This window comes from Manduca sexta, chromosome 9, assembly GCF_014839805.1.
Source record: "Manduca sexta isolate Smith_Timp_Sample1 chromosome 9, JHU_Msex_v1.0, whole genome shotgun sequence".
Classification (NCBI taxonomy): domain Eukaryota; kingdom Metazoa; phylum Arthropoda; class Insecta; order Lepidoptera; family Sphingidae; genus Manduca; species Manduca sexta.
The window spans coordinates 7,430,278-7,455,134 of NC_051123.1; the positions used below are offsets into that span (position 1 = coordinate 7,430,278).

The 24,857-nt window shown below is 37.1% G+C and overlaps 2 protein-coding genes across 2 annotated transcripts in view; one reads left to right on the plus strand and one right to left on the minus strand.

Annotated features, from left to right (window-relative positions):
• LOC115453721 (flotillin-2) overlaps positions 1 to 24,857 on the minus strand; it is a 357,821-nt gene that overhangs the window by 44,466 nt on the left and 288,498 nt on the right. Inside the window, exons 2-3 of the mRNA XM_037436782.1 lie at positions 11,317 to 11,411; positions 10,197 to 10,398 (exon numbers count right to left, since the gene is read on the minus strand). Coding sequence (XP_037292679.1) covers positions 10,197 to 10,398; positions 11,317 to 11,411 — 297 coding nt within the window. The remainder of the gene's footprint in view (positions 1 to 10,196; positions 10,399 to 11,316; positions 11,412 to 24,857) is intronic.
• On the plus strand, positions 14,941 to 23,091 carry LOC115450806 (glucose dehydrogenase [FAD, quinone]). The gene is made up of 5 exons (XM_030178914.2): positions 14,941 to 15,203; positions 18,906 to 18,985; positions 19,822 to 19,963; positions 20,360 to 20,530; positions 20,730 to 23,091. The coding sequence occupies exons 2-5, from the start codon at positions 18,914 to 18,916 to the stop codon at positions 22,238 to 22,240; spliced, it is 1,896 nt and encodes a 631-aa protein (XP_030034774.2). The 5' UTR covers positions 14,941 to 15,203; positions 18,906 to 18,913; the 3' UTR covers positions 22,241 to 23,091.

Sequence of the window (24,857 nt, forward strand, 5' to 3'; positions counted from 1 at the left end):
GTAAGTGGAGTAAGGTCCAATGGAATGTCGTCTGACGAGAGATTACCCCCCGGCAGTCGACACAATTATGCCGGCCTGTTGGAACCGGATAACTCCTGTAGCAGTATAAGTACAATAAATGTTCACGAATCAAGAAAAAAAAATAGTCAATGCTTTGATAATTATGTTTTGGCTTTTTAGAATCATCTGTCTTTTTTTATCCATATAAATATTTGGTTTATTCATCTTAATGGAATACTTATTAATAATGCAACGTCAATGACGGTTGCGTGTGTGCACAGGCCCTAATTCTACGACAGTATAATAATAATAATAATATCAGCTTTGTATTATATACTGTCCCACTGTTGGGCACGGGCTTCTTTTACTATTCAGAGGGATTAGGCCTGAGTCCACCACGCTGACCTAGTGCGGATTGGTAGACTTCAAACACCCTCGAAAATTCCTACAGACAATTTCTGAGATATACATGTTTTCCTTCACCGTTAAAGCAAGCGATAATTCACAAAGAATACACACATTTTTTTTTTGAAAAGTCAGGTTTGTGCCCTTGGGATTTGAACCTGCGGACCTTCGTCTCGGCAGTCCGTTCCACAACCAACTAGGCAATCGCCGCTTTTGCCTTACGACAGTACCTCATGACAAAATCATTAATTAATGCCTACGTCAGACCACGTATCAAATTCTTTGACGTAATGGCAAATTGATTGTCGGACGTTTATCTAAGGAAATTCCGTAAACAATGCATTCATAACTAATAGGTTATCAAAAGAATAACATATTAATAATAAAATGTATTGATTAAATGTTTACAATAGTTAAGCCCTTTACACTGTTTGTAAAACTTGACGTTTTAGGCCGAAGACCGGATGAAATGGAGCGTATTGGACGAGGCCTTCTTCTAGCTGTGTACTAAAATATAGGCTGAAGAATTTCGGCCACGGCGGCCTTTCTCAGAGGAGATATTATAGTGCACAAGTGTGTGCGCAATACACGGGTGCACTCCGTTCCTTCACTCTCATAGTCCGATGAGACGGCGATCCGACATGACAGGAGAGAGATTAGGAGCAAGACCAACGACTTTACGTGCTTTCCGAGGCACGTGGGTATCACACCGCCAACGTCCTGACTCCGAGCCGCAACTGACTAATTTTTAAGATCCAAAAACCCAGTCACAATTATTTTTGCCCCGACCCGATATTCGAACCCAGGCGTCAGCGCGGTAGTCATACTCGTACCGTATACGCATAATAACTACGCCAACGTGGCAGTCGAATAATAGGATTAATTAAAGCACACGATTTACAGAGATAAAACGAAAACGATATTAAACCTGTTACATTTAAAATTGCTTTTTGAATAAACGCAGCATTTTTACGCATTAGATATAGCGAAAATGAGCATTCACATAAACCTTGGTGTGAACCGAGTTTTATAAAACACACAATCCAATGAATAAATAGAATTATTAGGTTTCATCCACACTCACATATAAAATAAACCAATTTCGTTTGAATCAACTCGCGTATCCCAATAAGAAATACTCGTGTAACAAATCATCGGATATTGTACTGCGAATAAGGTTTTTCCACTTGGGTAGATAGCTAAATTACTATTTATATCTTCTGTGAGACGTTCTTGTTAAGATAACTTACCTTGTTGAATTACAAATAATGGCGACGGAGGCTAGACTCACTGGCGTAGTTAGCGGGGAAAAGGTAAGCGGGACCCACACTAAAAAAAGCCTTACAGGACCCTCGCGTGATGCAGGTCTTTCGCAGAATTCGGCGAACCTTTTTTTACTATCGCGACCACCATACACAAGGTGTTGTTAAAACCCGCTATAGTGGCCCACGTAGGTGTGTCGCGTTCCGGGATCAGCCTGTGTATAACCAGTTCCAACATGGCATAATTGTGTCGACTGCCATGAGGTAATCATCTCTCGTCAGTCGATATTCTATTTAACCCCACTCCATTTATTGTCAGGTACAGTGGGGTCACTTTGTCGTAACAGAATAATAAAAAAAAAAAAACAAAAAAATAGTTCAATACTAACAGAACTTTGTGCTGTGAGCTGTGATATTACTGTTTGTGGAAGGAATGGCTTAATTAGGGGAGCAGTTAGCTCTTCTCCTTATTCAAGCGAATAAAAAAGACACATTGAAGTTTATATTAAATAGTACTACAGGACTGCGCTCGTCACTGTGAGACGTTCCAGCAATATATTAACAACAGCAGTTCAACGTGCAGACATCTACGTCTTTAATTAAATATGGTGGTGTAATCAAAATGGGATTTCGACAAGTGACCTCTACAATAACAAATGGATCCCATTGTGAAGTTCCAATTTCGCAAGCATTATCTGTCTCCATTAAAATAAAATGTTTAACTAAATCGTTTCTTTTATCTGTTTTGTACATTGACGTATATTCTATAGACACGAACGTCCATATAAACTATTTGTTCAAAATCTGGAGTTGGAATTAAAGTTCGCTGCAGCGCTAAAACATCAATCATCTTACAAAACTTTTTAAACATGAATTGCTAAAGCGCTTTAAATGTAGTATAAGTATAATGGCAATCAATACCGGATTGCAGTACACTTCAGTTGAACATAGTGAGTGTTCGGAACGCCAGATCTAATACATATATGTCGATGATTTTTTCAGTGATTTATTTCCCTTTGCTTACTATACGTGAGTAGGTAATGATGTCCATTATAATTTTTTTTTTATTTAAAAGACCCAATCTATATTTTTCTATCTTTATACCAATATAGCAAAATAATATGGTTTTCTACACATGTTACAACGGATTTTGTAAGTACAGATTTTATGACCGTGCCTAATCAATATCTTCTGTTAAATGCGATCCTTAACAAATCGCACGTTGAAAACAAAAGTGGCATTATACAAAATTTGACGGTATTGAGTTAGAGCGACATTAATTGTCGCTGACGACTGGACACGAACTGGATTAATGTCAGTTTATGTTTAACGAACAAACATAAAACTTAAAAGTATGGAGAGACACTTGTGACATCTAGTGATACCCCAAGTGACCTATTAAGAAATGGATCTTTGGATATTAGGACGTAGTTTTTTCTGCAGATTTCAAATGTCGCCCTAACTCAATACCGTCCAATTTCGTATAATTCCACTTTTGTTTTCAACGTGCGAAATGTTGTTTAACATACACATAGGTCACCAGACTGGGAGTCGAACCTATTTTTTATCCACAGGTTTTATACGCGAATACATAAAGGACAACTTATTAAAACGCACAAAGGTAATTTTCAATTACATACATACACTCAAAGGAATTGTACTTTCTTTTCTTATCATTTTCAAACGCTTTCTTCCAGTTCTAATTGTAACATATTCTCACGTTTTAAAACGTTATCATTCTGCACTCTTCACACACATTAATGTCTATCTCTCTCACACGTGCATTACCATAGACCACACATGTAAAACTATGACGTAGTAAGATGCATGGTGACGTGAAAAAGAAACATTTTCGAGCGCAACTTCCTGCCACAATGTTGACATAAACTGTTGACGTGTCGCGAGAAACGGAAATAGAAAGTACTAATAGACTCTTCTTACGAAATTCTAATACTTTTTGGTTTCCTATCCTCAGCTTTCAAAGCTGTCTTTGAAGGCTCATGTCTTCTTGAAAATTCGTGTATTCGTTACTCATCTTTCATAACTGTGGCAAAGAGTCCACATAACCTGGTTCCTGCCGGCTTCCTTTTCGTAATTTATTTAAAATCTAATTATTAGAACGATTTGCGGACCGCATTTATGCAAGTACCTAAATGTTGTGTCGGGCTACCTTTCGAAAAATTTTACCCGTTGCAACTGACTGATTCATAATCATATTTATTCGCTAAGATGTTAGGCGAATTATTTGCCAATAGTCTCACCTCCGATTTCCAGGAGAGCATAGCAGTTCCTTTTTAAACATTTGTTTTTATATTTAGAACACAATCTAATTAGGAAGCGTACGAAGACATATAAACTGAATGTTACTTCTCGATACATCATGTTCTATTCGGTCTAGAGATTGTGAACGACATTTTCCTTGTAAAAACACGATAGGACCGTATTTCAATTCAACAGAAAATGAATTTAGATGGGATTTTCCTTTCTTATAATGTTTAAATTGTGTCATATCACCGCGTGTCTTTACATACATATCATTTTCAGAAGTGAAGTCATTTCATACATATATTCTCCAATCGAACTCACAAATATTACCTCTAGGCACATAACATTGGCAAATAACCTTGGTACAATATTTATGTCAACTTATTTTCGGAATAGGATAAATTATTGGAATATACCGAACCACACAGGGAAAATCTTGATATTTTCCTTTAATGAGACACTATAAGCGCTTAGCTTCTAGTCTCAGACGTTATAATACGTCTAAACATTCTAATATTCTGAATAGATTGGTTACTCTGTTTAATAAACTATTGGAGGGGCTGTGCACGCGATTTTGAAGCACGGTCTCTACGTAATACATAATAAATGAATGAATGAAGTGAATGAATGAATGAAATACATCTTTCCTAAACGATTTTTGGCCACGGCGGTCTCAACGGAGATCAGACATACTTGTCTGTCTTGTCTCACAGGATATATAATAGTGCACAAGTGTGTGCGCAATACACAGGTGCACTCTCTATTCCTTCACTCTCATAATCTGGTGAGAAGGCAAATGAGACCATGACCGGAGAGAGATCTGGTGCAGGACCAACAGCTTTATGTGCTTTCCGAGGCACGTAGTATCATACCGCCAATTTCCTGACTCCGATCTGCGACTGAGTAATTTATAAAATGGAAAAACCCAGTCACAATTATTTTGGCCCAACCCAGGACCTCATTTTCCATCTTACGTACATAATATTTTGTATATAAAGTATAGAGTTCCTAACTGGATCGTGTTTACTGTTCGTTTTAATTTGAAGCCCATCAGTTCCTTTTATAAATATGCTTAGACTTTAAGAAACACGTAAAGAATGTTCATTGCAATATTTCGTAAGCAAAAGCTGTTAATGTAATCAGAGGTAGACATCTCTCACGTCTTAAGATTCTAAGAATTCTACCATGACCTTTTAAAATGCTGCGTCGGATTTTAAAATAACCAAGTTAATGAGAAGATCTCTTGAGATGAGAAGATCAAAGCAGTTTTTTATCACACAGAGAAAACTGCTTAAGTACTTACATTAAAAATCAGATCGAGAATACTTTTTCCTACGCCCTTGAGCAATGTAGATTTTAAACAAAATTCAATTTTATTATTATTGCATTCTGAACTATTTTTCATCACCACTTAAAGCCTGCACGATCTACTATCTATTGAACACTACCTATTCTGCACTATCTCAATTGCACACAATACTCCGCAAATGCGCATCATCGTATTATCAAGGCTCTATTTCACCACGGCTATGGCGGCGGGTAAAAGCGCTAGTACCGTAGGGTAGTTCAAGCGTCTACGTGATCAATTGCACGTGCACACCTACGGTACCGTCAGCATAAAAACACAAGAATATTGTAAAAAACAAGCCAAAAATTTAAAAGTAAGTACTTATAGATTTTTGGCTTGATTTTTACAACATGTTTTAAGAAATAAAATTTATGTGACAATAAAATATTTATTTCTGAAATCACATCCTGATAATTGCGTTGATGTATGTACAGCCAATGCGCTGTTGAAACAATTATAAATTTGAATTCTTGGACCTCATGTTAATGTGAGTAAACTTTTTTCTAATAAAAAAGTTTCATAACAACGATAATCAAATATGAATTTAAAACTTCAATCAACCATTAATAGAGGCGGCTTTGCTCAAGCAAAAAATAAATCGTTTTGTTGCTAAGTTCCTATTACAACACTTTTAAAGAATACAATGATCGAATAAAATTATGAAATCCAACTTGAAATCGGCATAACGTACAATTGCCATAAAAAAAATTGTGAAAGTTCAGGTAGGTACATCGATAAAGATCAGCTGTATTTTTATTATTTCGATCTCGCTGCAAAAATCTACAGATTACAGAAAAATGACAAAAAAATTTCCTAACCATACATTGAGGTCACTGACTCCATCGCAACGTATGGTTCTACAGGACACCATTCCAGTTCACGGTCCTACGCTGTGATTCATTCGCAAAAAACACAATTACTGGGTTTTACCGTTACATTGATTAAGGGCCATGTTGATAAAATACGCATTCCAGATATTTATTTATAACTTAATACCTACAATCAACATTTGCATTATTTGTTTTATCAATATTTTTTTCTGTTTTTTCCACACTTATTAATCCATGTCAAGTATATCAACGAGAAATAATTATTACAATATAATCAGCCATGTACTTATTTCAGACGATCCAACGCTGAACACGAACCTCAGAAATATACTGCAATTGTGACTTTTCGCTTACCACGATGACCTATAATCGTGTAAGCTTGGTAGATTTCATATATTTATGAAATTCGTGAATTCTCAGATATACAGAGTTCCTTGTGGTATGTTGTGATATTTATCAGAACACCATTTACATTACTAAGTTAACTACTATCAATTATTTCGTACACAAAAAATAAATAAGACCGCATTCCGATGACAAGCGATAAATGCTTGTATCAAAACTCGCGTTTACAATTACAAGTATTTAGTATTTAAGATATCGATCAAACAAAATAAGTAAAGTACATATAAGAATTGTTAACCTGCATTTTATTAATACGCGTATAACGCCGAGTCTAAGCCTTTAAATAAAGTGTAGCGTAGGTTCATAGTTTATATAAGCATATTAGTTTTAATTTATTTAAAGTCCATGGATAATGGAAGGGTGAATATATAAGTTGAGACGTGTTGCTAGTTTTAGGTTCTTTATTCGACTGCATTAATTATACTGACTTAATATTATATGGTTTACATACTAAGTACACACACTACAGTTCAAGCAGTCGCAATGTGCGACAGTATAAATATAAAAGTGTGTATACCATAGCCACTCCAATAAACACCTTAGAACAATGAACACACATCTCAATTTCCGACTTCTGATAACATAAACACAGGTCACCCCACAAACAATATCGGCAAAAAAATAAGTACGTAGCCAAAACTCATTCCAAAGTAGGAAGACCCAGTTAACGAAGGTACTTGATTAAAAGAGTACCGCTAGGGCATCAATTTCTCGTTAACTGGCACTCGTTGTGTGGCAACGCGGCTGATTGAAACGAAATGCGTTTCACAATAGCTCACCTGTCAATTGGGCAATAGTGCGACAATGGCGTTGAGGTATGGAAGATTTTTTATGAGAAAGTGGCGCGTTCTTGAGTAAGGAAGAAATTCAATTAAAATGTTACATGTTTTTTTTTTATAGTTATGCATCTTTTATTGGCAATCCTAAAAGAAAACGTAATCTATGAAAGATATTAAGATATATGACATAGTCTTTTGTACGTAATGGCACGTACCATTAATCTGTTTGTATATTTTTTTTACACATAACAACGCATTAGTTTTCTGGTTAATAGTTTTGCAATAAATAATTCTGAAAACGACTGTAAACAGCGGGCAAGTCGTTTAATATTTAAAATTATTTCTTTCGTATAACTTTCCCTGTGCACTTTCTTTAATTGCTTTCAATATTATTTCTTTTATGCCTACTTGTGTTAATATGATTTTCCTTTTATTTTATTTATTTATTTGTTTGAAATTTTTTGTATCATGGTGTGCGATTAAATGATTTGTGATTGTATTTAAATAATTAATCAACTTATAGCTAGTTATCTACTACCCACGTGAATTATTGTTTTATCTACATACTTGTTAATTTTATACATCTGTGTGATTAATATTAATAAAACATTGTCAATAGAGAAAAGAGTATCTTGTGAAATTTATACATAACATTTCTCAAAATGACAGACACCCTCTATCTATCGGCGAGTGAATCCCGAATGGATCGATGACCGACGCGGCGCGCGCTGCCTACAAGTGCATCCGGCGCACCTGTGAAGTCTGTGATCTCGTTGATTTTACCATGTAGGTCATTGCCGGAAGACACGTGTTTTAATGGTAAGATAATAAATAAAGCCGGTTGTACACGTGTCAGTAATTTGGGCAAAAACATTCGAGCATCGTTGGCTTTAGATTAACGCGACCAACCGTCCTGCATTTTGCGGGACCGACCCGTAATGTAATAGATGTATTTTGCTGGTGGAGGGATATATTTTATATCTGCCCGGATAAACGAGACTTTCCCGCCCTCACACACACCACTACAACTCCTGTAAGCCAGGATCAGCAGTGGCACGCATTTTATGACTCCGAGCAGTGAAGCTCGGCGAGTCTCAGAGAAAACTAATGTCATTAAAATTAATCTGCTCGGATACGTCGTACACAAGGTGTTAAAACCCGCCATAGTAGCTCACGTAAGTGTGCCGCGTACAGAGAACAGTCTGTATGAGTATATCCGATTCCAACATGCCGGCATAATTGTATCGAGTGGCAAGGGGTAATCATCTCTCGTCAATCGACATTCTCTTGAACCCCCCTCCACTTACCATCTGGTGGTCACCGTGTACGGCGTACACGTATAAAAAAAGTAATGTCGCTTGGCAAACTATCAAATGCGGCGCATATGTCAAGTGTACCTTGCACTAGAGGGGACCTGTATCTAAATTTGTCGTGGGCCCTTCAGGGCAACATTGCCGACTTATGCGTGCTTGTCTATGATTAGCACGGAGGGACCCTGAAGTTCAGGGGCCTCGTATCATAGATACGGCTGATACAGCGTCAGCTTCGTCCTTGCGTATCTACATCACGCATGCCTACATTTGAACTCTATCTACATTTTCGACATGAATGCATTCTCAAAAAAAACTACGCTCGCAAAAACTTATTAAAAGTCGAAACCCTACGTGTTACGCTCTTGGTTAAATTTAATAAGGGCAGTTGTAAAAACTTCAATGACATTCTACATATTCCTTAATTAGTTATAGAAATGACACTCTGGTAATATTAATATGATGTAAAATTATTTATTGTTATTAATCTTAAGCACAATGTTGTTGTTTTTAGTGTACAATAAAGCTATAAAATAAATAACTCAGTAAGTTGCGTGTATTTTTTTTATGTAAAGGCTCATTTCCTTTATCCACAGAAATACTTCACATTCCAACCCCGCATTCAGTTTTCAGAAATTTGGCTGCCTTACGCTTTGACATTCGAGCACGCTATACGAGCTGCTAATAAAATCTATTGAGCCAGGGTAGTCGATCACCAGTATTGATTTTTGCCATTGCGAACCTCCTCCATTTTTGAAGTCGGTTAATAATACAAAACATAATAATCGAGACCCGGGGGCGGACCACAAATGCCTTTGTACAATCGTTATCGTTAACTTGTATCAGAATGACATATAGACCTGCGGGCGACCACATACCTATGTCTTTGTACAATCGTTATCGCTAACTTTATGTATCAGAATGACATCCTAGCCATAGAATTATCGATAGGATATTCGTATAGGTATCATTCTCATACATTTTTTTCTGTTTTCTATAAGCGTGAAAGATTGTAGGAAGGTATTTTGGCTACGGTCCCCGTTTAGTCTATGCTCTGGATATCTAGCTTTAATAAAATAAATCGACATAGTATAGTTGGTTTGTTAAGAACTTATCTGAAAAATCTAGTTGCCGTGGCTACCGGAAAAGCAAATATGAAAAAAAATTGCCATGCGGGCAAGTTATCGGAAGTTTTGGCAGGTGGTAGTGGATTTATTGTAATTACCTATATTAAATATGCAAATAAAATACTGTCTACTTTTAATTTGTATAGCTTTATTGTTTGTGTTCTAATTTAGAAGGTAAGGTCTACGCCACATTCGCAGCACATGTATACATTTTATATGGTGTAATATTTTTCTATAAGAATTATGTAAGTTTATTTTAGTAATGCTTAATATAATGCTATCGAGTTTATTAGACATTGCATAGTTATAAAACTTTTCTTGAACGAAATCGTATTTATATTGACGACATCTAGAGACACACGATAACATCACGGTAATACGTATCATTATCCAACTTACAATGTCCGTACAAATATTACACCTCTAAACCGGTAGATGGCGCTAAACAAATTTTTACCAACTTACCTAATATGGCGCGCAAGTGGCCCTCCAGCGTCTGCAGGACCGTCATTTTGACTTCCTTGACGTTCTTGCCCAGGAACTGCTCGCAGGCAGTCGTGAGAAGCTCGTCCTCGTTCATGATCTTACACTGAGCGACGCCGGTGACGGTGAGCGGCACGCCTTGAGCGGTTTCCACATACTCGCACATCGGGTTAAGTGTCATAACCTAGAAAAAAACGGTTGGAGGTGAAGTTGCAGTAATTATTATGCTATTCGTTCGGGTAGGGCAAGTGATTTTTGGTTTTTCCTATACAATATCATCCCTGAGGCTGGTAGTTTTGCACACATCACATCATGAAACAGAATACACAATGGCGAATGGGGGCACCAGTTGCGCCTCTGACTACTCCTTCGAAGGTCAAAGGCGCGAGTGTGTGTCGTAGTTATATATCGCACCCTACTTGTCAACATCAACAATTTGATTCGTTGATCATCGTTAATTCCAATCCGTATCACTTCTTAAAAATTTGGATCTATTCTAAAACTTTTGGCATTATGGATGTTCATGAGCGATGGTTCACGTACGACAAGTCGATAAACTAACTTATTTCAATAAAGGAGGAGGCACTCAATTCATCGAGTTTTTTTCTTGTTACCTCAGAACTCAGTCATTTATAAAACGATTTAGACAATTTTGTTTTTAAGCAATATATTCAATATTAGTCTCATAGACTTTTCTAAATTGGGTCAGTAGTTTGGTTTTTAAACTAATTCGTACACATGGCAACACTTCTTTTCCCCTTTTTAGGGGAACACAGAGCTGTTATTAAACTACATGTCGCTACCTACAATAGCAACACGCATTTGCCCCATTTTAAGGGTAGACAGATATGTCACAATCTACATTTCTGATTTCGCCTGCTATGTTAGTTTCCAATAGGGTTATATAGCTGCTGGTTGCCAGCGTACCGTCCGCTGGCACCCTCAGCGATAGCGGTAGGGCCCATCAAGTCTTCATTGGGACTGCCGTGTTTGCTAAGCCGGGGGATCGCTTGTACACTATTAGCAAGGTACCCCCGGAGATAACCGCGGCAGTTCCCAAAAAAATGGAGTTATTTCGTGATATATTAACTAACTAACTAACCTCAAGGGAGATACGTTGCACGTCCGTGACGAGCCACCAGGCCCACGCCCATCCTCCGACGATCGTGCGTTTCGTCGTCGAACCGAAACATCCGCCTGTAACAAACAAGTGTTAAGCTTTTAAATGTGTCGCAACTCATATGTGAGAGTCCGCCTGGGTAGGTACCACCGCAATGTCTATTTCTGCCGCCAAGCGGCAGTGTGTAGTCAGTGTTGTGTTCTAGTTTGAACACTGCAGCCAGTGTAACTACTGGACATAATTAGACTTAACATCTCGTGTCTCAGGAAAGTGAGCGCAGTGGAATGCCAAATAATACTTCGTAATTCAAAATGTTTGATGGTGCTACTACTGTTTATGGGCGGTCGTATCGCTTATCATCAGGCGAACGGCAAGCTCGTCTCGTCATTCAGCGCAATAAAAAAAAAATTGTAAAGAATATTTGAATATTAAAAAAACAAAAATAACGTCAATCACACGATTCCAGACCTTAAAACTACCGCAAATCGTTTGCAAACTGAAATACATTAAACTGTATTAAAAACAGCAGAGATACCTACATTTTGATAACAACACTAACATAAGATTATTTAAAAGACATTAATTCGGAAAACATAAAATTGATTTAATTTATCCAGTCAGTTCTCGGCTCTGGGAAAGATTTAAAACGGCATTGAAGATTTAATAATGGTTTTAACACCGTCTCCCGGTTCCTTTTTTGTTTCATTTCACAACATTGTTGTTAACTACAACATTTGAACATTTTATTTCTAAATTAATTTCAAATGATTTGAACTAGCTTATTTATTATCTGGGTTTCTCCGTATTCATTGGATTTGGAATGAAATTCTGCTCATCTTCGTGACTCTATAAATCTCAGCTCCTTGACATATTTTAACTCCTTTCAGATTATGGGTTCAGGAAAAGTGGAGAAAAATTTTATATAAAAAACTGCGATAGAATCCAAGAATAGTTTTATTTCAATGTCTAACATTCGTGTAAAGATAAGAAATCATTTTACATGTTTAAGTTATTCGTCGAGTGCATTTCATTATTAACATCCACTTCCGTTTCCGACTTCACTTATGTTTACTTTCGTTGTCGATTTTGGAAAAATATCATTTTTATTTCTCGTAGCAACTAGAGACCCCTTGTGAACTAGACTAATTATTTACCTATTACTTGAACTGGAACCGTTTCTTCATCGCGATAAAATTCTGAATAATAGTTTAGTTTCGTCAAAACGTATTCATTAATTTTTTTTCTAATATACTAACAACCCGTCCCGGCATGGTCATCATCATCATCATCATCATCATCAGCCGCAGAATGTCCACTGCTGAACATGGGCCTCCTCCAAAGATTTCCAGATTGACCTATGAAAGCGGCCCGCATCCAGCGACCTCCTACGACTTTTTTGAGGTCATCTGTCCACCTCCTGAGTGGACGTCTGACGCTGCGCTTGCCAATTCGTGGCGTCCACTCCAGAACCTTCTTGCCCCATCGGCCATCAGTTCTGCGAGCTCTCTGCCCTGCCCACTGCCACTTTAGCTTGCTAATCCGATGGGCTATGTCGGTGGCTTTCGTTCTTCTACGGATCTTCTCATTTCTGATTCGATTACGAAGTTATTAGACCTTGCGTATGACAATTTCAGTACAGCGTCTAATTATCCAGAGTTAAGTAATTAACTAGTTGGGTGTGGAACGGACTGCCGAGACGAATGTCCGCAGGTTCAAATCCCAAGGGCACACACCTCTGACTTTTCTAAAAAAAAAATCATGTGTGTATTCTTTGTGAATTTATCGTTCGCTTTAACGGTGAAGGAAAACATCGTGAGGAAACCTGCACATCTGAGAAGTTCTTTGTAAGAATTTCGAAGGTGTGTGAAGTCTACCAATCCGCATTAGGCCAGCGTGGTGGACTAAGGCCTAATCCCTCTCAGTAGTAGAGGAGGCCCGTGCTCAGCAGTGGGCAAGTATATAATACAGGGCTAATATTACTAAGTAATTAACATAAAAAATAACATAATATCATCATACGTCATATAATTACAACTAATTTGAATACAAACAAGTATTATCGTTCATTACGAGCAATGGGTTATCAAATTGGCAACATATTAAAATATAACACGCTTATTAAAGAAATATGAAATAAAACAATGTTTTTAAAAATGGACATATGCGTGTAGATTTTACCCGTGACTTTGTTTGTCTGGACACTAATCTAGACTATTGCAGAAATGTGATATGTATTGATTCAAATAAAGCTTTTATAATACAGTTAGTTGGCCGTTTTGTTGGAGCACCATCTTAATAAAAGAGCTAAAGCTCAACTTGTGAAAATAGTAAATGGTAACAAAATTATACATATGTATAGTACCTAAACTTCACCACGTATGTATAGTAAAATACTAAATGTTAAAGGGCAATACATAATATAAATTATAAATATCTTTATTCAAAAAAATTAAATTACTGTCTTGGTGGCGTAGTTGTAATACCGTACGACAATAGTGCGGAGGTCTTAGGTTCGATCGCTGGGTCTAATTAAACAATATTTGGGTTTTTCTACTCGGTTTCTACCCAGGACGCTGGAGTTAGTGCGATGGGGTCGCTTGTATCACATGATGGGATGGAATAGTATACACACGGCCGAAAGTGGGTGGACCATTTGCGCCTCTGCCTACCCATTCGGGGATAAAAGACATGAATACGTGTGTGTATGTGTGAAATTATAGAAATCGTATTGTTGAAATTTTACATAATAAGTGTAATCAACAATGTCAAGTTCAAAATAATTGCCTACAAGATACTATCGTTGATGTAACCACGCCCACACACGTGTTTGATATTTTAAAACAATGTTAATCATTTTTGAGAATTGGTACAAACGTAGTGAAGATGTTTGTATACTGACTCAACCTGGGTCCACAGGGGGGGCTATGTATAAAATAGCGGAACCTCCCCCCCTGTCTACTAAATGTGAACAACAATTAATATCTTATTAGTTATTATAAGATATTATTAATTAATTGATAAGTCTGTGAAGTACTATAAGATACCAATTATAAAATCATCATAGAATAAAAATAAAGTCTCAACCTGGGTCTACCATTGTTTCGTAACAAACTGACATGAAACTTAGGTTCATGGTGCAATACATATTTTAATAATATCTCTAAGCACCAATTCCTTTTTCTTAAGGCTGACAGTATATTCTTGATACTTGTACTTTTTCCCGAATAATCGAGATCGATTACTATCAAATAACCCATTTGATCGTCAAACTACGTGTCAAGAAAACCATTACATGTTTACAGTTCGTCTCTTAAGTGTTAATAACAATCAATAAAAACATTAGGTTTGATATAATGCTATACATATGGCGATAAAATACTGAATCCTTAAGCGACGTGATCATGTCAATTTATGATAGATAAGATCCACTGGTCGATATTTCTCTAACCAAGATCAAAGAGCATTAAACTCACTAGCTTGTCAACATAAAGCTGTTAATGCCACAGGAACACAGATCCGAATAATCAACAGTGACTAACCGTTAAAAACCAGCACAGGAAATAGAAAAAAGGCAAAAACATTCCAGAAATATAAACCACTTTCGTCGGTCCTCAATGCGTACCTCCCACCAATCGGCTGGAACGTCGGCACCGCGAGTTACTCATTGGCGTCCGAAGAAAGTGCCTGTCTCGACAGCAAAGACTTTACCGTTTCGAAGTCGAAACGTTTATTCTCTTAAAAAACATCGCGTACATGTCCTTCGTAACGGATTCCATAAGGTCGGGGTTGCGGTGAAATTGTGACGAGTTTCAAATGTTTCGCGGCGTGTTATTGTTCTTATGTGCTTTTGGTGAAAGTTTGAATTTAAGGTGAGTTTGATGAGAGACAATCAATTTCTTGGCGCTTGTGATAAGTGAACGCACTTGGTAATAGTTTTGCCGCCTTTTTTGCATCGACACCGTAAGGTGCAATGCGTTCAATTTTTAAAATATTATGTACAGCAACAACATTCATAGTAGAGGGTTCTTTTTTGTTTATTCCTTTTTTAAAACTACTTAAATGACCAGTATTGTATTTTTTTTTTATTAGTCCAAGTGCTTGTTACATTTATTTGGTCATGTCCCATTGTATTCTAAGGACTTATTTTTAACACTAGCTTTGCGTCATGTGAAAAAGTTTTTCCGCTATTAAAGTGTCCGAGATAAAAAGTAGCCTATAGTACTAAAAAATAATGTAACTTCCTATTAGTCAAAAAATTTCAAAATCGGTTCAGTAGTTCCTGAGATTAGCGTGTTCAAACAAACAAACTATTCAGTTTTATATATCCGGTGGTCGAACCCGAAACCTCGGCACTGTAGTTCTGCCGTAATACAACTACACCACCGAAGCATTCCTATGTAATACTTATATCAATAAATAATTTTTAAATAATGATAGGGTCCAACAATGGACCACCACCTATGAGCATTCATAATATCTGAGGAATATGGATGCATTGGTGACTTCTAATAGAAACTAATGGTAAAGCCGTTTAAATAATAAGGATAACTTCTTTATCTTAGATAAGTAGCAGTGGCGAAGGGTCCATATAACCTGATTCCTCTCGCCTTCCCTTTATGTAGAATTTATGTACAAAATAACTATCATTAGAATGATTTGCAGACCATATTCATGCATATTAATATCTATATGTTGTCTCGGGTTCCCTTTCGGAAAATTTCAACTTCCGCCACTGAAAAGTAGGATAATAAGTCATTGCATGCCAGTGGTTCAAAGGCCAGGGGTAGCCTGATGAAGTTACAGATACTCCAGCTTTTAACATAAAACAGTGGTAAAGACTATCAACAAAGCCGATGCATACGTAAATAAATGAATAGTAAAAAAACACATATTTAAAAAACGCTTTTATTTAAATGCTCTAAATAGAAAGATTTTTTTTTTTGTAGAGATATTAATTGTCGCGAGATTTACTTTTGTCAAGATCAAGCTACTTGATTATTGTATTATCTACACAACGCGGTTTAATATAAATCTGTTGCGTGGTAGTAATTTTTTTTTTGTAATAAATTTTCTTACAGTTTTCGTCCTATTACTTATACAGGGTCATTTTTAGGTTGCGTTAATGAATGTATCTACATATACGTCTTTGCTAATATAGTGCCAAAAATCATTTAACGAAAAACCAATATTTCCAGCAAAAATTCCAGTTTTACCACTTTTTTTTTTCATTTCGTAGTTTAGTGTAAATATGGCGTGTGCGAGAGTGTATTCCTTATAGAAAGCGTGTTGCCATTGCGTCGAATTCCCTTACTGTAGTAATGGCACTAGGGCGTGTAAAATTAAAATTTGTTTGTTTATTTTATTTTGTTCGAAACTTATACTTTTTTATTTTACATCTAAAGTTCGAGTAACTTCTTGTTAATTGTTATTTTAAGGAACTAAATAGTTAACGTTATTAAAACAATGTCAAAATGACAATTCATATTCAAAACATTTTCCATACAACGGAAAGACACCACAGTTCTCTATACACCCTTGAAACAACATCAAATATATTTGTGTGAAGTACCGCAATAAACCAACGATGTTACGGATGGAAGATAATCACAACATCCATCTGAGCAAACACAGAGACCGCAAAATACGCGCACTTTCTCCGTTTTCTACCTCGTAATGTTAGGCAATTGGTATATAACGTTTATTTGATGTCATTCTCTTAGAGATTGAAATCATGCCGGGTAATGGAGGTTGATGTACTACTGAAGAAAAGATAGGTACATTTTATATCATGAAAACGATGTAACTAGACTTTGAATTGTATAATAAGATATCTTACTCCCTTTAATAATGGTGAGATAGTAGACTCAGTCTTTTTTTACCAGCAAATAGTCAGTCTATTTATATTCGGACCTTTGTTCTGTATTCAGAATCAGTAACTGTGTAGATTATTAATGTGCCAAGATTGAAAAGGTGATCTAGTTCATATTCTTGAACCATTATCCCACTCCTAATTTGAATTATTGCGACACTAGTACTCTTTCAAGTATATCACACAAACAATTGGTTTTAATGTTCATGACCGAGGCCTGGCTGACGTAAATCTTCTCTCGGGGATATACTCTCATGTCAGAAAAACCTACAGAAGAGTAGAAGTGTGCCGATTTGAAATTCGAATACAGAACGTCTTGGTCCACTGCGCGATTAAACTGCAACTGAGGTTAAATAAGAATGCCAAGATAAAGGTAACACATAAAACAAAACTAGAATTTATCTTGGTGTTCGATGATGCGTATACATAGAAATAGCGCGTACATCTTACAAGATACAAGATTTTTGTTGGTGGAAGAATATGTTTTATATTCACCCGGGTAACGACCTCCGTACACAAGGTGTTAAACCCGCCATAGTGGCCCTGGTACTGTGTCGCGCTCCGTGATCAACCTGTGTATATCCGGTTCGAACAGGCCGGCATAATTATGTCGACCACCAAGGGGTAATCACTAATCATCTGTCACCAGCTCTCGTCAGTAGACATTCTATTAGACCAGACTCCTCTAACGATCAGGTGCAGAAGGGTCAAATTGCCGTGCTCGATTAAAAAAATCGATACGTCACTGCTTTCCGAAACCTACAAATATTTTGTAACCCGTTCAATATTCCGCATAGTTAACGGCACACTAACTACAGCTTATTACATTATCGTTATGTAACGTCATCGGTTTATTTTCACCGGAACTTGTTAATATGCTGTAAGTGGTCTGTGCAGTGTCAGCCGGGTTACTCAGTGTGTGTGCATCAGGTTCACTTTCTCAGATAATTCTGAAGATTTAAAGAATGTAAACATGAATTTTGTACAAAACAGAGTAGGTGGAAAAGGAAATTAAAACCGTCATTTCGTGAACGTTAATGTTATCATCGAAAAGCGCATAAATTAAGGAATAAAAGTACATAGAAAACGAATTGAATGGTGCGAAAAACATTATTAAACTTGACGGTCGACTACCCTGAAATAAGAAAATAACTATCGAATATAAATAAATCGTATTTGCATTCAAAACCGTACCGGAAAAAAAGAAATGGCATTTGGATCATACGGTGAAAAGTGTGCCAGTTTAAAAGGACGTCGTGACCGTTAGCGCGTCGGCACCTGCGCACGCGCACGCGGTGCGGCGCAAGTCGCTCGCTCGTGCGGTTAACGGTACTCCCCACGATCTCGTATAGGTCAGTTATCGAACATAGCGCACATTGTCTACTTCTTAAATTGGTTAAAATGTTGCTGTTTGAATGCGTTAACTATACTACACTTCAAACATTTATGCACAATAATGTCGGACGATAGATAATAACCCAAAATAATTTTCCATCCCCTAATCCCTATTTATTTTCTGTAAGGTCGGCAGGGCAACCGAGATTATTCCTCTGTTGTGAATTAGGTAAGGTACGCTCAGAATTACCCGAGTTCACCACTAATTTACCAGGGAGGTCAAACACTACACTGAAAAAACATAATAGTTGCATAACCGATTACCCTTTCTGAGACGTATGTATAAATGTAATGCTAATGATTCCAGGTGCAGCGATGAGTGCGATAGTGAACGCAGCCGCGGACGTGCTGTCTGGAACGGCGATCGCCGCCGCCACCGGTTCGCAGGTTCCTAACTATATTTACCATTGTTGTTAGAATACAGAAGTCTTTCAACCACACCGGTTCACACTATAACCGTGCTAAGCACGTGTCAAGTAAAAATATACTTTGTATTGAAAAGTATGAGACCTAGACCGTTCCGTCACCGACCTACACCGTCGTGTGTCATGCACGGTCCGTCAACAACTGTCGGCGAGAATATGTAGCCGGTGCTGCAACGCTCCGTGTATGGCGCTTGTTTCTTCCGTGCCTAATACGCTCATAGCACGGTCATGGTATAAAACTGTACTTGCTGCTTAAGCCTGTTTGACCTTTAGCAGCGCAAATAAAAACGAAAGATTTATTTTTACTACAACAAAAGTAAAAACAATATTAAGATAACAATAGGAAGTAATATAAATACATAGAATTATAACTTAATTTACTTATTATGCTAACAATGGGAACCCTCATTCAGCTTCTTTAATATTAACCAATTTAAAGATAAAATGGTTGGATTATGAAACTTTAGGTGTAAGATATGAATTCGCTATTTTGTCCAACTGTATTCTACAATATTATATTACGTGTAAAATTTTGTTAAGTTATTTCTAGGGCATAATATCTAGAGCTATTATATCGATTTCAATTAATTTTATCTGCAGGGCCAAACTGGTATTAAATAAAATTTCCTTAAAACTGCGTATTCTAAAAACCAAGCATAATGAAGATTGATGATAATTGTAATCATTGTAAAGGCTTAATGAGCATCTAAACAAAGTGACTGTTAAAACAATGAACCTTGCAATCAGAATTGCTAGTAGAAAAACAAGTCATTATAGTTAATATTTTATTTATTCCAGGTTGCCTGGTTCATCCCGATGTTGGTAGCGGCTATAGCGTACTACCAATATGACCAGACGGATCCTGAGGGTCGGCCGGCGGACATCGGGGACCAGATGCTGCCAGAGTACGACTTCATCATCGTCGGCGCCGGGTCTGCCGGTCAGTGAGTAGCTGTTTCACTGTATACCAGGTCGAAACTCAAATAACTTGACTACAAACTAGTGATTAGTCCACTTCTTCGATTAAATAATAAATATTGAGTAAAGAAATGATATCCTTATGATGTTTACAGTATATTCTGATAGAATGCAAATTATTAAACTGTTTAATTCTGGTTTTAACTAGCGATGAGCAGGCAAGCAATAATTCAATGAGACAGTTACGCTCAGTTCGGAATCCAGAATGTAGCTGCCTGCTTGATCAGTGTTTATGTTATTAAAGTAATAATGTTGCATTGTATTATATTTTAACATGTTACATTTTGGTTTAAAATAGTGAAAGATCTATGAGTTTTATTAATAAAGGTATTAAATGTTAATTTTGTGACGATTCTAGGAGCGGTAGTAGCAAATAGATTATCAGAAATCGGACATTGGAAAGTGTTATTACTAGAAGCTGGCGGCGATGAGACGGAGATATCTGACGTCCCTCTCTTGGCTGGGTATTTACAACTGAGCAAACTCGACTGGCAATACAAGACTGAACCGCAAGGGACTAGCTGTTTGGGTAGGATATTTGAAAATCATCTAAAACAATAATTTCCTTAAAAAATGTGTGATAAATCATTCAAAATAAATAATATGCAAAGTTCCCTATAACTATTCATATTCTATGCTATGAATTTCCAATTAATTCCAGCTCGGACTATCTTGGGGATTATATTTAATTATGTTATTGTTAAATTTATTTATCATAATTATTTCAGCAATGGAAGGGGGGCGCTGTAATTGGCCGCGTGGCAAGGTCCTCGGTGGCAGCTCTGTTCTCAACTACATGCTTTATCTACGAGGAAATAAGAGAGACTATGACACTTGGGAAGCTCTCGGCAACAAAGGCTGGGGATACAAAGACGTATTGTACTATTTCAAGAAGTCCGAAGACAACCAAAACCCATACTTAACACAAACTCCTTATCATAGTAGTGGAGGATATCTGACAATAGCTGAGGCTCCATACCACACACCATTAGTTTCCAGTTTCATTGAAGCCGGCTTAGAAATGGGGTACACGAATAGAGACATTAATGGGGAGAACCAGACTGGATTCATGGTTGCCCAAGGTACTATAAGACGAGGCAGCCGTTGTTCCACTTCAAAAGCATTCCTGCGATCAGCTAAAGACCGCCAAAATTTACACATTGCTATCCATGCTCACGTAACAAAAGTATTGATTGATCCTAGAACGAAAATCGCATTTGGAGTGGAGTTCATGCGTAACAAAATGATACATCGTATTAGGGCAAGGAAAGAAGTGATATTATCCGCTGGAACAATTAATTCGGCACAATTACTGATGTTATCTGGCATTGGGCCTGCGGAAGAACTTGCAAAGCATCGTATACCAGTCATCCAGAATTTAAAAGTAGGAAGAAATCTTCAAGATCATATCGGTTTAGGTGGATTGGCGTTTATGGTTAACGATGAAATATCGATAGTAGAACAACGATTGCACACTGTTAGTACTTTGATGGAGTACGCCGTGTTGGGGGAAGGTCCTCTGACCATTATGGGAGGAGTAGAAGGATTAGCTTTTGTAAATACGAAATATGTCAATGCATCTGACGATTTTCCCGATATAGAGTTTCATTTTGTATCTGGTTCTACAAATTCAGACGGAGGCGAACAAATACGCAAAGCGCATGGATTGATGGAGACTTTCTACGATGCTGTATTCCGTCCAATCAATAACATGGACGTCTGGAGTGTCATACCCATGCTACTTCGTCCGAGAAGCAAAGGATTCATTCAACTGCGCAGCGCAAACCCTTTCGATTATCCATACATCTACCCAAATTATTTGACAGACGAAATGGACGTCAAAACATTGATCGAAGGAGTCAAAATCGCTGTAGCTCTTTCGGGTACCAAAGCGTTCCAAAGGCACGGCTCAATGCTGAACAAACACGTCTTTCCTGCATGTGTGAGCAAGAAAAGATATACAGACGAGTACTGGGAATGCATGATAAAGCAATACACTTGCACAATCTACCACCCAGTCGGTACTGCGAAGATGGGACCATACTGGGATCGCGAGGCCGTTGTCGACCCACAGTTAAGAGTGTACGGGGTGAAAGGCCTTAGAGTGATCGACGGCAGCATCATGCCCAACCTAGTCAGCGGTAATACGAACGCTCCAATAATCATGATCGGAGAGAAAGGCAGTGACATGATTAAAGAATTCTGGTTGAAGAGACGAATGTCTAGATACTACATCTGAAGTGACGTACAAATTAACGTGTTTAAATCAGTATTAAATTCCATTTATTTGTATATAGATACGTAGTTACGTTTTTATTTATTGTAAATTACATTTAATTTATTATGAGCACTATCTGTTACTCATAAATTTTCTGTTCAAGAATTAATTATACAATAAGTATTAATAAACATTATAAAATATCGAAAAGCCGCAGAGCAGTCGCCTTTCTAAAATCGTTAACACTAATAGAAAACAAAAAAACCTGTCGTATCCTAACGATAGACTTATCGATCGGATATTTTAATCCCATATATTTTTGTATTGGCACTAACGACTGTAGTATGGCGTCTTGCCCACGGCCCGAGGCGTGCTTAAACAATGCATCCTTTACTTAGCATGCCTTCAAGATATGTTTTCTTGAATCATTTATTCATTCGTCATTGTGTACATTAGTAATCGAATATAAAAGTGTCATATTAATTTGCTGGAGGTAGGATACATTTTATAACTGCCCAGATAGCAACCACGAGACAGACGGTAGTAAAACCCACCATAGTTGTCATCGCCATCGTAAGTGTGTCGCGTTCAGAGATCAGCCTGTGTATATCCAGTTCCAACAGGCCGGCATAATTGTATAGACGGTCGCGGGGTAATCATCTCTCGTCAGTCGACATTCGATTGGACCCCACTCCACTTACAATCATATGCAGCGAGGTCACTTTGCCATGCGCGTATTAAAAAAAATATATCATCGTCAATGAAATAAATATAGTGTTATTAGTACCTTTACCATGAATTTGACTGCCTCGGTGGCGTAGTTGTAATGCATGTCCGGTACAATAGCGCTCTGAGGTCCTGGGTTCGAATCCCGGGTCGGGCAAAGTGATATTTGGGTTTTTCTGCTCAGTATCAGCCCGGAGTCTGGAATTTGTGCCCGATATGGCGATAGACTCGCCCCCTATCACATCATGGGACGGAACATACTTGGCGAAAAGTGGGTGCCCTAGTTGCGCCTCTGCATACCCCTTCGGGGATAAAATGCGTGATGTTATGTACCATGAATTTACAGACAAGCTTTTATTATATAACAGACTGGTGTAATCTTGAATACATAAGCTATGTCGAATGTTACGAAAATTAATTTATTAAAATAAATTATTAAATATAAAAACTATGTGGTCTTATTTTATACAATGTAGGTCACATACTCGTATTGTGTTGTAATTACGATTATTAAAAGTGAACTACAAGCGGATAATGCTGATGCATCAAACATAGTGTAGTTTAGAACAGATAAAGTTATTTTTTTCCTACCAACACTCTACCCCTGATTGTAAGTATACTGCAATCATTATTAAATAAGACATATCTTTTTTTTTAATTGAGTCCAGTACATAATATCCGTTATCAGTAAAAAAGATATATCTAACAAAAAGAAATCTGCCTCGGCGGCGTAGTTGTATTACGATACTGCAATGCTAAGGTCTCGGGTTCGATTCCCGGGTCGCGCAAAGCTATATTTAGTATTAGCCCGGATTCAAATTTGATAGTTCGATATGGCGATAGGCTCGCCATCTGACATTTAGGGACGAAATATATACCGCGAAAAGTTGGTTCATCAATAATTATTGGTCCCTGCCTACCCCGTCGGGGATAAAAGGCGTTAGTGTGTGTTTTTTTTTCTCCCGTATAAATTGATATGTCCAAACGTGATTTTTCATTATGGTGCCAATATGGTGTAATTCAAATACAATGAAACAGAAAATATATTTCTAAAGACTGCTAGAATCATACCGACACCCACAGTAGATATATAACAGATGATCTCAAAGACGATTTATCAGAATGCCATTATAGCAGGTGTTTCACCATATATTTTTACTGTGCACATAACAAAATATTAAAAATCAGTACTTTTTTCCAATGTTTTTTTAACCTAGTTAACATTTTTCCGAAAAATGTCGCTTAAGACAATTAGCCTTTAACGGACGATATAATTTAATCAAAAATATTTCATGCTTGTGTGACGCATCTCCAACGAATTAAGTCCAATTAATTTTAAACAAAACAAAATAAATAGAATATTACACTAAACGAAATAAGCCAAAGATAGGACTCGGGTTTATCTCCAAAAGCGGCCTTCAGTAATTCGATAAGCTTTGTGTTATATTTACCATGGAACTTGAGATAGTGAATTTACGCAGATAATGAAAGTTAGACTACTAGATTTTAAAAGTATACAGGGTGAATTTTTGAGACGGAGCAATAGAGCTACAAGAAAACTTTATTAGGAGACTGTCCATTAATTTAGAAGACGTTAAGATAGATCTGTTTACATAGATTTTGTAAAAATGTGCAGTCAGAATATAGGCAATTTACGCAAAAACTTTTTAATGCCAATCGATCCTGTTGCTTATAAGGATCAATACATTTTATGAGACCATTAGAGGTTTGAATATTATTAAGATCAGAAATAGCAAATACCTTTCACCATACATTTAACTGAAATTCGCCCAATTCGATTTTAAACATCACTCTTTTAATAAAAACTTTCTATTCAGGGTCAAAAATTATAATGGAAAATTTTTGAGTGATTCGATATTCGCTAGGTTATCCAATTGGGAATAAAAAACGC

Excerpts from the sequence above, each read along its gene's own strand:
- LOC115450806 (XM_030178914.2), top strand. The coding sequence starts at position 18,914 with ATGAGTGCGATAGTGAACGCAGCCGCGGACGTGCTGTCTGGAACGGCG. Across the intron at positions 18,986-19,821 it reads CCGCCGCCACCGGTTCGCAG|GTTGCCTGGTTCATCCCGAT; the intron begins GTTCCTAACTAT and ends TATTTATTCCAG. Across the intron at positions 20,531-20,729 it reads GCAAGGGACTAGCTGTTTGG|CAATGGAAGGGGGGCGCTGT; the intron begins GTAGGATATTTG and ends TAATTATTTCAG.